The following is a 13,101-nucleotide window of genomic DNA, read 5'->3' on the forward strand; positions in this document are numbered from 1 at the left end:
GAAAAATAAATTATAAAACAGGGATATTTTTGACATTAGCAAGTAATTGACTTAATTCAGGTTTCTCCATTAAGTAAAAAGCTAAAAAAATTAGCTTATTTTATTAAGTCAAAATTATCTAAAAAGTCTCATTAAGTTATAAAAACAAACACCTCTAATTAACTTAATTAATTAAGTTAAGTCACTTTAAGTCATTAAGTTAAAAAACAAACGCCACCTTAGTTTCAGCTGGTTTTTCTTTTTTCTTTTTTTAAAATTAAAATTTATGAACCGATCAGTTTGTGTGTCCGGTTCGGTTTTAAAATTGAACGGAACAAAAACCATTCGATTCATAAAAATACGTCTTGAGTTTTTTAGCGATAGCAATAAACTCCCGATCTGGCCGGCATCCGCAAAATCCAAAAACTCCCGATCCAGATTTATTAAAAAATGCAGATTTAAATCCTAAGGTTTAAAATCTGTTGAATCCAAATTCGAAGTTGAATGTGTAAGTATATTTGGAAAATCAGATATTTGAATATGTATTATTTTATAATTAATTAATTAATTAAATTAAAATTTAATTTAAAAATATATAAGTTAAACTATTTATTTAATATGTATAAACATAATTAACTCTATAATGTTCATTAACTTTGAAAAATATGTTAAAAAACTAAAAATAAATAAATAATAATTAGAGAATATTGTAATGAATCTGTTTAACTTAGATTTTTTTTTAATGTTTGATTTATGTTGTGAAATTTTTGTTTGCAGATTTATGGTGGTGTTGTATGTTATTTATGTTGAATTGATGTTGAATTGTTGAATTATAATTGAATTTTAATTGATATTATTCGGTAAATTATTGGATTTATATTTATATTTAAATTTATTACTATGCGGATCCAGATATCTGGAAAATCCGCCCACAATCCATGTAGATATTATACGCATTTAAATCCGCATATTTTTTTATGAATCCAAATGCAAATTCATATCCAAATGCACTTACAATTGGATTCAAATTCAAATTTTGTTATCCTTAGAGTTTTTACCTATTAAACGTAGTCGAATTGTTGAATTATATGAGGGCACTATCAAAAGCAGAAAAAACCAGAATAAATCGCGGAAGAGACAAATGGAATAGGAGGGGGGGAGCAGCAAAATCATGGCTTCACGGAGCAAGAGAGCCAAAGAAGAAGTCAGCCACATCAGAATGGCCCGGATCCAGATGAAAACGAATTCGGGTCAAATAAACCAAATCCGGGTGAGAAGGAAAGCCAAACAGAAAAGACAGGTGAGCAATTAATGCAAATGCTGCTGGAACCAAGGAAGCAGTATGACACTATGCAGAAGCAACCCAATATAGCTACTGCTGCAAACATAGCTGACAGCCTAAGTGGCTATGGGAAACAGAGAGAAGAAGCGGGAAACGAAAATTGGGAGGGAGCCAATTTGAGAGTGGCGGCAACTTTAGAATCAAACACAATTTCTAGTCAAAGCCCCAGGCAAAAGGAGGTGGTAGATGAGAGGCGGGGAACAAAAAATGCTGGGCCCAAACGAAGAAAATGGAAACTTCAGGCTAGGAATGTAATTAAAAAAGGGCAAACAGAATATGGGCCAATTAGAGGAAAAAGGCGGGGGGGGGGGGGGGGGAATCACCAAAGCCAAGCCCAAAATATAAAAAGACCAGAATTCAAAGCCCCCACAAACTTCCTTTAGCCAAAGCCAACATTTACAATCGGCTTCCACACAAACACAAGCTTCACTAGGAGGGTCTGGAAGAAGTGGAAAAGGAACAAACCCACCATGCAGCAATTCAATCGGCGGAGGCTGTGGAGCAGCCCCGCCAACAGCCATGAAAATCTTGAGCTGGAACGTCCGGGGACTGGGGAATGACCGGACGTTCATAGCCCTAAAAAAATTCCTCAATTTGTACAGGCCTCAGTTGATTTTCTTGTGTGAAACAAAACTGTCGACTGTATGTATGGAAAATGTTGGCAAAAAGCTAAAGATGGAAAATTGTTTTGCAGTGAGCAGTAAAGGAAAGTGCAGGGGTTTAGCTATGCTATGGAATTCGGAAACAAATGTGAATATTTCCGCATTTAGCAGCCACCACATTGATGCAGAGATAGTAACTGAAAATGGAGACCAGATGAGATGTACTGGGATATACGGTCATCCAGAAACAAACCAAAAGAAACACACGTGGACTCTTCTAAGAAGGCTAGCAGGTTTGTCATCATCCCCTTGGCTTTGTTTCGGTGATTTTAACAAAATAATGCACTTGAATGAGAAAAATGGAGGGAATGATAGGGAGCCTAGTATGATCATTGACTTTAGAGAAGCTGTTGAGGATTGCCATCTTAGAGATGTGGGATATAATGGTTACCCATTCACTTGGTCCAATAGGAGGTCTGGAATCCACTTCATTGAGGAACGGTTGGACAGATTTTTTTTCAGCAAAGACTGGTCAAATCTCTTCCAAGACCAAGCTGCAACTAATCTAGTTACATGGTGTTCTGATCACAACCCAGTATTGATGGCCGTTAAAAGCAAAGATGAGGAAGGGCATTATAAGAGGAAATGCTTCTCTCGAACTCACTACGAGGATTTTTGGAGCTCTTATGATGAGTGCCGAGAAATTATTGAGGAGAATTGGGCTAAGCATAGGAAGTGGGAGGGGGCTGATGTAGTTCAGCTCTTTAAGCTTGTTAGCAAAGTTTCTCTTGCTGGTCTCATTCACTGGAGCAAGAGGACTTTTGGAGATAATAAAAAGAAGCTTGAAGAGCTGGTCAACAGAATCAAGGATATTCAGCAACACAAACGGATGGGTGAAAGTATTGAAGATTTGAGAAGCATTGAAAGACAGATCCATCATCTCTTACTGGATGAAGAGACTTATTGGAAGCAGAGGTCCAAGGCAGATTGGCTTACAGAGGGAGATAAAAACACGAAATTTTTCCATCACAAAGCCTCATCTATAAAGAGGAAAAATAAAATATGGGGAATAGAAGATGCTCACGGCAATTGGATCAAAGAGTCTGGAGAAATTGCTAATCAATTTTGTGAGTATTTTGCAGCCTTATTCTCAACTTCCAGCCCCACCAAAGATCAGATGGAAGAAGCCCTGAGAGGATTAAAGCCCAAAGTGTCACTAGAAATGAACGCATACATTAGTCAGCCATACACAGAGGAGGAGATTACAGAAGCGTTGGCCCAAATGTGTCCAACTAAGGCTCCTGGACCTGATGGGTTACCTGCCGCTTTTTATCAGAAGCATTGGAAATCTGTAAAGGAAGGAGTCATATCTACATGCCTTCACATCCTCAATAACACAAGTACAATTGCTCCTTTAAACCACACCTATATAGCTCTAATCCCTAAGTGTACCAAGCCTAGGAAAGTGTCCGAATTCAGACCAATAAGCCTTTGCAATGTAATCTATAGAATCATTGCCAAAACAGTGGCTACAAGATTGAAAACTATTTTGCATAATGTCATTGATGCTTCTCAAAGTGCTTTCATTCCCAACAGATTGATAACTGACAATATCATAGTTGGGTATGAATGCCTTCATAAGATTAGACATAGCAAAGGGAAAAAAGAAAGGGATTGGTAGCTTTGAAGTTAGACATAAGTAGAGCTTATGAGAGGGTGGAATATGAGTTTTTAAGGATGACTATGGGTAGATTAGGATTTGAGGAGAATGTTGTTAATATGATAATGAAGTGCATTACCTCTGCAACTTTTTCTGTAATCATCAATGGAGTCCCTCAGGGGATGATCACCCCTCAAAAGGGCTTGAGACAAGGCTGCCCGCTATCCTCATACTTGTTTATAATTTGTGCTGAAGCGTTTTCAAATTTGTTGATACAAGCTGAGAGGAAAAAACAAATTCAGGGGCTGAGATTTGGACAACAAATATCCATTTCTCATCTTTTATTTGCAGATGACAGCTTGATTTTCTCACAAGCTTCAATCAAAGACTGCCAGCATTTAAAGAACATTTTTTAGTGCTATGCCACAGCCTCTGGACAAATCTTCAATTATGACAAATCTTACATGTTTTTTAGTGGAAATGTTCCAACAAAGCAAGCCGAAGATATTAAAAGAATTTTCCAGCTCAATGTTGTGCCAAGACACGAGAAATATTTGGGACTGCCATCTATGATCGAGAGAAAGAAAAAGACTTTTTTCAACGAATCAAATTGAAAATTCAGAGCAAGATATCTAGCTGGCAGCAAAAGCTCTTCTCGAGTGGGGGTAAAGAAGTCTTGATCAAAGCTGTGGCACAAGCTGTTCTAGCTTATGCTATGAGTGTCTTAAGATTCCAGTGGGGCTCTGTGATGACATTCAAAGAAATATTGCTGGTTTTTGGTGGAGCAAGAAGAAAGACAAGAAAGGCATTTCCTGGACAAGATGGGAGGAAATGAGTAGAGCCAAGATCAGAAGAGGGATGGGGTTCAGAGACATATCAAGCTTTAACCAAGCATTAGTTGCGAAACAAAGCTGGAGACTAATTCAAAATCCTGAATCCTTAGCAGCTAGAGTATTGAAGGCAAGGTATTTCCCTAGGACTGAGTTTCTTAGAGCCTCTATAGGGTCAAATCCATCCTATATCTGGAGGAGTAAAATGTGGGGAAGGCAGGTCATTCACAATGGACATATGATGGAGAATTGGAAATAGGGAGAAAATATCAGTGTTCAGAGGCAACTGGATCCCAAGACCATCAACATTCAAGCCACTCTCCAGAATTAAAATGCCTATAGATGCCACTGTTTCAATGCTGGTAGATAACAAAAATAATTGGAAGACAGGCCTGATTCAGCAGAACATTGTGAAGGATGATGCCGAAGCCATTCTAAGCATTCCCTTGCCTAGGAGACAAAGTGAAGATGAAGTTATATGGCATTACGATAAAAGAGGGAAATATATAGTGAAGAGTGGATACCAAGTGGCTCTAAAGTTAAAATTTCCAAACTCTCCTACTTGCTCTAACAGTAGTAGTAGTAACTGGAATATCATCTGGAAGCTCACTCTCCCTGCTAAAATCAAGATTTTCATTTGGAGGGCAGTAAAAAATCTACTGCCCACAGCTGAAAATTTGTGGAAGCGAAAGATTATTCATGAAGCCTACTGTAAACGTTGTGGCAATCGAGTGGAAAACACCTTACATGCCCTGATTACTTGTAAAGCTGCAAAGAAAGTTTGGCAACTCTCACCTCTGGCTAGTTCTTTTCAGGAAATGGGAAATACTGATATCTTGGGAGACTTAATGAGGGTGCAGCAGAAGCTAAGTAGAGTCGATATGGAAATGCTGATGACTATTCTCTGGGTGATCTGGTATGACAGAAACAAACTGGTCTTTGAAGATTTGAAGTTAGATCCAAGACTATCAATGGCCAAAGCTGAAGCAATTAATGAGGCCTTCAGAAGAACTCAGTTCCTAGAGATTACGAATGGAGGAAAATTGCAGAAGCTAAAGCAAATAGGTTGGACTCCCCCACCCCCCCCCCCCCCAGGGATGGCTAAAGCTCAATGTTGATGCAGCTACTGATTCAAAAAAGAGTTGCGCTGGATTAGGTGCAATAATCAGAGACTCCTCTGGAAAATGCATGGCTGCAGGCATAAAAGCTGTTAAATTCAGCGGAGGGGTATCAATAGTGGAGGCAGAATCAGCTGAATGGGGAGTGCAAATAGCTCAACAGATGGGTATGCAATCAATAATTCTAGAAACAGATTCTCAAGAAGTAGCAGACCTGATAAACGATAGAGAGAGAAACTTAACAGAGATTTGCTGGACTATCTCGGAAATTCAGAGTTTAAAGAAAACCTTCAGTTCTTTTGAAACAAAATATGTGCCCAGAGCCTGTAATATTAGTGCTCATCTTTTAGCTAAAGTTGCTTTGGCAAAGTTGTAATCTTTTGTCTGGGTGGAAAATTTCCCACCAGAGATTAGACATGTATTCACCTAGTTGAAGTAATGAAAGTTTTAGTTTCCTTTCAAAAAAAAAAATTTGGTTCGAAAGACCGAATCGAATGATGTTTCTAGACTAGTGTTATTAGTACCCTTTACATCCTTAAAAACCCCCCTTGAAAGGGTATTTTGAAAATGCATGCTAATTTCGCGATAAAAATGATGGGTGAGATTATTATTATTTTTTAAACGGGGATTTTTTTAAATTTATGAAAAGTTATGTCCATTTTTTTAAATTTAAATTACTTAAATGTAAAAAAATCTTTAAAAAATTATAAAGCTCAAACTTGGGCAAAAGCATGACCCAACCCAAAATTTAAACGATCAGATTATCGGTTTGGGCCTTTTATTTATGTAATTGGTCCGGCTCGGGCTTGCCCCCACCCAACTTATTGCAATCCCTTGACATATTCTCTCTATCATAACAACCTGCAAACAAAATTCTCTTGCACACTTTCGTGGACATTAATTCTTAATCTTTCTTACTAAATAGTAATTGCAATTTCAATAAATCATTACTGAATTTCTTGAACTATTAAAGTAAAACTCTCATGGACCTCAACTATATGCATATCTCTGTTGGGATCGTCAATGTCTTTTTAGGCAAGGCTTGCAATTCATGTCAGCATAATTCATGTTCTCCAACAAGGTCAAAGGACGCTGATGTCATTTGAATCATGATTTTCTTTTTTAAAAGATTTACGTAAAAACAAATTTTTAATGGCTTTAATGGCCTGTAAAGGTTGTTCGAAATTTATTTTTGGATTTTTTTTAATTGATGATGGCCTGCAGAAAACTTGAATTTATTCGTGTCAGGGGGACGGGGGATGTGTCCCCCGGGGATTTTTATCTTGTAATCTCAAACTCTGTACGCAGTTTACAAATTTTCATATTTTTGTTATTTGTTTTCTTCCAAAAAAAAAAGCCCAATATAATTTCTTTATTTAGTTTCTTAAAATTTGAAAACACACGTAACATGTACAAGATATTGCGCTACACTCTCTTAAATGAGAATTTTGAAATAATTATGGCTATAAGAAAGTATGCAAAATTAAGAATTTGTTAACTTTTTGTTGATTTTTTTTCATATGCAAGTTTAACAACTACAGAAAAAGTTTAATTTAAAATGGGGTGTGAACAATTTTTTAGTGAGAAAAATTTGAAAACATACCTAACGTGTACAAATATATTGCGCTACACTCTCTTAAATAAGAATTTTGAAATAATTATGGCCAAAAGAAAGTATGCAAAATTAAGAATTTGTTAATTTTTTTTTCATATGCAAGTTTCACAATTACAGAAAAAGTTTAATTTAAAGTGGGGTGTGAACAATTTTTAAGTGAGAAAATTTATACCTTAATTAAGGGTAAAAAACCATTCTATTTTTATTGCCTTAAATATTATGCCTAAGGTTGGGTCAAACACCGACAACCCAAACCCAACTAAATTAGATAGTTTGAATAAATTTGGATAAGTTGAAAATTTATGAATTGCATACATGCACCTTTACAAAGCTATAAAGGAGCTTTTACCCTTCTTTATAACGCTATAAACCATTCTACAAGTTATAGCATTGTTACAAAAAGATGTATCTACAGTTCTATTTGGAATTGACTCAGAGAGATTTAGAATGTGTCAGGGCTCTTAGTTGGTCATTTTGAATATAAACTTTAAAAAATGTGAACATCCGCACTAGATCATTTTTATAATTTTTACAATATGAATTTTTTTTTGTAATAGTTACGAGATATGTAGTAGTGATAGTACTAATTTATTGGGCTGTTAGGGCTTTAATTTGTTTTCCAAGAAAATTGAAAAGAATGAGCTGAAGCTAAAAAAAAAAAGTTAATGGCTGTTGTTTTAAAGTATTTTAATTTAGAATTTGATTTGGTTGACTCTATTGTAGTTATATACACAAATTAACTGTTGTATCAATCTTTCATCAAATAATAATAGCTCCAAAGCAAATATGAAAATATATGGAAGCTTTTCTTGTTTTCAAGATTATTCGGTGCATCATGCAACTTGCATGTGAACAGAGTGAATGCCACACCATTTCTTGCTTGCCAAAATAAGTCTATTATCAAATTCTATCAACTGAAAAACAATTAATGAATATAATAATTAATGACCAAATCCACACTCTTACATTATTTCTGTTGGGAAAACATGCTTTTTAAAAGCATATGTGTTTATTTAATTGTAATAAACAACTTTTCTGATTAATAAAATAAATGAGGTATTTTATTCAAATATCTTAATTGCATTAATATTTGTATTAAAGTCCATTTAATCATATTATATGTATTTATGTGATCACCATGTGGATTCACAGAAAACATAAATACAAGTTATTTTATGATTAAATAAATTTAGTTCGCAATTAATAAATAAAGTTGGGCACTTTATTTAGATATAGACTGTAATAAAATCATTGAATGATTTGTCTTTATCATGTATAAATTTATTGATGTAGTACGACTACATTGAACATGATCACAAATGAGATTTAATTAACTTTATAATAACTGTCAGACTTATTAAATCTCATAGGCATTGATTTTACTGTAATCTTAATCTTGAGTTAATTATGATTTCATGATTGTAATTGTTATTCCATTTGAGTTACCAATGGGCACGACACATACTTGTGGTCAAGATTACCCGGTATCTTGGTGGGAGCAATTATGAGTATTGGAGTTATAGATTAACAATATAGAATTTGTACAACACATCTCTTGATGGGTTTTCGGCACTTGATCATAGAATTCTCTGGTCAGAGTGTGTCAACATATTTAGTATGTTGAAAATGATTATTAGAGAAAATCAGTAAGTATCAAGGAACAAGATGTAATTAAATTGATTGGACAGTTGATATATCGATTTAATTAATGATGTTGTACAAAGGATTGTGCAGTAAAGAAATTAATGTGACTTGGGACGAATTATTATTCGAGCATACAATTATGGAAGTCAATTCTAATCTTTTAGTGGAGTAGATTTGGAATTAAATAATTAGGCTAGTTTAATTACAGGCCTAATTGTTATAGCCACTATTGTATGCTCCCAAATGATTCCCAGGTTAGCTCATTTAATTGACTGCATTACTACTGGACTAATAAGTAAGATAACTAGCTATTTGGGGTCAAAAGCCTAAATATATCATTTAGTGGGAGGCTCCATTTAATTAGCTTGTCTGTAAGGGGCCTTATATTATTTTACAAGGTGGGTCCCCTATAGAAAAAGCAAGTAACGTGAGTTTTGTTTTTTGATTTTTTGGAGCCTAGGGTTTTCACTAAAGGGAGATATAAAAGGCTTATTTTCCCTAAAGAAAAAGAGGTGCAGCCACTTTATACAGATTAGAGAAAAATATTTTTCTCTCTACTGTTGAGAGAAAAATTTTCTCGAGCTAGTTGCCATGGTAGTGATAAAGGTGCCCACACGTCAAGTGCAGATCAAACCTGAGTCATAACCTAGAAGATCATTGGTGCCAGTTCGTGTTCTAATAAACATGGTGGTAACGAATCGTGATCTAACAAGAGTGGTGGTGACGGATGGTGATCTGGGAGCCTAAATCATTTCAGCGAAAAAAAGTCAACTCGAATTTTTCAAGGTATGATTTCTAGATTACAAATTCCTATATATTATATGAGAGCGATCCTTAAAAGGTTTTATAAAAATTTAAAAACCTGATTTTTCTCCAACAATTGGTATCAGAGCCATCTCATATTATTATATAAGAATTTCATATGAAATCATTCTTGAAATTTATGTATTAGAGTGGCACAATTTACTCATATATATATTATTTGTGTAATATATGAATAAAACATGTTTTGGTTAGTCTTAATTCATGGTTAGATTTTCCGTTATATTTTTTCTTTGGATCTGTAACAAGAGGGGTTGTTTTTTATCACCATATTTCCATCTTGATTTATTTTACTGTTATAGAATTTTTGTAAGCCAAAATTGGCCTAGGAAATTTGTAAATTAATCACGGATGGCAGATCAAAGTGACGGAGGCCGGAAATTTTGACAGCGGCAACCAGCAGCAAGCAGCGCGAGGCCAGCAGCACATGCTGCCAGCAAGCGCACGCTGCCAGCCAACAGCCACGCGCAGCAGTAGCGCGCGACCAGCAGTGCCACCAGCAAGCGCGCGACCAGCAGTGCCACCAGCAAGCGCGCGCGGGTTGGAAGCTTGCGGACGTTTGCGGTTGGCAGAGGGCGTCATTTGGTGGCTTCTCGGAGTGGCGGTGATGGTCAAATCGGTGTCGGAGATGCGTGAACAGTGGCTATCCTTTGTGGTGATGGTGGCTAGGGAGAGAAAAAGTTGGATTCAGGGTTTTAATGGTTTTTATCATTCAGATCCCTATAGTTCCATAGTTTTTCTCTTTGGATTGATAAGTTTCAATTTTTTGTATTTAAGTCCAAAACAGTTTTGGGCTTAAAGAATCCTAGTTTTAGGCCCAATTGAAATTTAGGCTTAATGGATTAAAATGCATAGATAAAATTGAACACATTAAATTTATTTTTGTTCCAAAAGTTTTATTTTAATAAATTTTTTAATTATTTATTTCCTTTCAAAATTAAAATTGGACCAATTATAAATTTAAAAGCTCAATTTCCCCTAGTCCATTAACAAAGACAAGCTTATGGAAGATGGACATTGACAAAAAGCCCAATGAAGATTAGGCTTAGGGTTAATGTATTTTTCATTATTAGGAAAGCCATGAGTTAAGATTATTTAATTATTTTTCTATATGTTATGTTTTGGATGATCACATGCCATAATAACATGTCATATAGAATAGGTAGTGCCACTCTATGCATAATGATACATGTCATTCATGAATATTGAATCTCATTATATTGTTTGTAATTTGCCTATGCTTAATAATATTAGATATCATCTAGATAATATTATAGGAAGCATGCAATTAATAATATGTATGTTTTAAAAAGGAAAAATCAATTTTAAAATATTGAGTGGGAGAGGAAAAATTCAAGATAATTTTTTCCACGGGCTCCATTGTTAGTTCAATAATAAAATTATATATATACCTCGACTTCATGATACAGTGATCCTCCCTACGGAGGGTATATATATTAGATATTTTATTTGATGAACTTCTTCAAAGATAAAATTAAAATATCTTTCAATCGATTGTTCGCCCCAACGGTGACTATTGATATGAAAAATACGTAGATTGAAACAATGGTTATACACTCAACTAAAATTTGTTATTAACCTTCCCAACGAAGCTCTGTTAACAAATTTAGGCTCAAAGGAATAACGATAATTATTTATCATGTCTCTACATGAAAGTAAATAATCTAATGGATAATTGGGTCTAGTAAGTGTAGACATGACTTCCCCACGGATAGCTTGTCAAAGCGGTACTAGATTATCGTTATAATAAATTAAAATGCATTTATGATTTTTTGCATTTTTGTCATTTATTGTGAATATTGTTTCAAAGTATTTATGCATGTTTATTTTATTTTTTTTAAGAAAATGTCTTCCATCAACCCATTATTAATTATCCTTGTTAAAAATGAACTCACTGGCGAAAATTATTTAGATTGGAAACGCAATCTATTTAATATTCTCACTACTAAGGGCTTCAAATATGTGTTGACCTAGCCTTGCCCTCCTGAACTATCGTTATACGATTATAGAAATCAGATGGTGCCTTATAAAAAATGGTACGAAGCTAACAAAATGGCTAAGCGCTATATATTGGCTTCGATTTCTATGGAACTGCATAAGAAACATCGAAGCATGGAAACATTCACTGAAATAATGGCTAGTCTTCATCAAATATTTGGGCAAAATACTCATTTTGCTAGAGAAGCGGCATTAAAATGTATTACGGATATTAAGATGGAAGAGGGCACAAAAGTTCGTGATCATGTCCTCAAAATGATGGACTATTTGAATGAGGTAGAGATTCATAGTGTTCAAATCAATGATAAATCAAAGATTAACATGGTGATTGAATCTTTACCTGATACATTCAAAGAGTTTAATATCAGTTATATCTTAAACAATCAAGATATGACCTTAATTGAATTAATGCACGAACTACATGCTATAGAAGAATTTTATCATAGTAGAAAACTTCCTGAAAAAAGATTCTCTTCAAGGCTTAAGTCGAAAGACAAGAATGAGTAAGCAAGAGTTGGGATCGACAAACTGTCCACTAAAAGAAGTGGTAAGTCAAAAGGCAAGTGTTACAAATGTGGACAGAAGGGTCACTGGAAGAAAGATTGTCCTAAGATTATTAAAATCAGGTATAGGAAATCTTTAAGCTTCCTAATTAGTTCAGATTTCTATACAATAATGAATTCTGAGATAATTAATCTTATTTGTAATTCATTTATTTGGTTTTCAGGAAACTAAGAGATTAAGTAAAGAAAACTTCAAACAACAGTTAAGGACATGCTAGTTTATATCAATCGAAAGGCTAGATCAATTTTACAAGACTTAAAGTTTTGATATTTGTCTTTATTTTTCCAAATATTAGAGGAATTTAATTTCGGTGACTTGTTTTAATAAACAGGAGTACACTGTTATTTTTTGATCCTCTATTTATTACTTATTTTGGTTATTTATAAAGACAATTTATATCATATAAGTCCATTGATCTATTCAAAGCAAGATATAATGATAAAGAGTACATGCATTTGTCTAAGAAAAGAAATGTTTCTTCAAACCAAAATCATCTATGATATTTATGCTTAAGTCATATAAACTATAATAAGATTTTAAGAAAATGATTAATGATAGACTTGTTGGCCTATTAAGATTGATCATTGTAACTCTATAAATCTTATTTAGAAAAGTAATATGACAAGGATGCTCGTTTAGAGCTAAAAGCATAACATTGTATTGGATGATTTAACGCATACAAATGTATACGGACTAATCAGTTTACATGTCATAAGAGGTTGTGAGCATTCTATCAATCTGGTTGATGAATATTCATTTTATTTATGTTTGTCTAAATGCGTCATGATTCCATTGCTTTTGAAATTCAAAAGAGTACGTGGATAAGACATAAGCAATTAGACAGAAACATAAAAGAACTTCGATATGATCGAAACAAAGAATATCTCTATGGAGAATTCAAGCTCA

The 13,101-nt window shown here is 34.3% G+C and overlaps 2 protein-coding genes across 2 annotated transcripts; both read left to right on the plus strand.

Annotated features, from left to right (window-relative positions):
- Positions 1–4,745: 4,745 nt before the first annotated feature.
- On the plus strand, positions 4,746–5,907 carry LOC112099905. The gene is made up of 2 exons (XM_024187434.1): positions 4,746–5,478; positions 5,570–5,907. Exons 1-2 carry the CDS (start codon positions 4,746–4,748, stop codon positions 5,905–5,907), a joined length of 1,071 nt encoding a protein of 356 aa, XP_024043202.1.
- A 5,778-nt stretch (positions 5,908–11,685) lies between these two features.
- On the plus strand, positions 11,686–12,138 carry LOC112099906. The gene has a single exon (XM_024187435.1). It carries the CDS (start codon positions 11,686–11,688, stop codon positions 12,136–12,138), a length of 453 nt encoding a protein of 150 aa, XP_024043203.1.
- The last annotated feature ends 963 nt before the right edge of the window (positions 12,139–13,101 follow it).

This window comes from Citrus clementina, unplaced genomic scaffold (assembly GCF_000493195.1).
Source record: "Citrus clementina cultivar Clemenules unplaced genomic scaffold, Citrus_clementina_v1.0 scaffold_3, whole genome shotgun sequence".
Taxonomy (NCBI): Eukaryota; Viridiplantae; Streptophyta; class Magnoliopsida; order Sapindales; family Rutaceae; genus Citrus; species Citrus x clementina.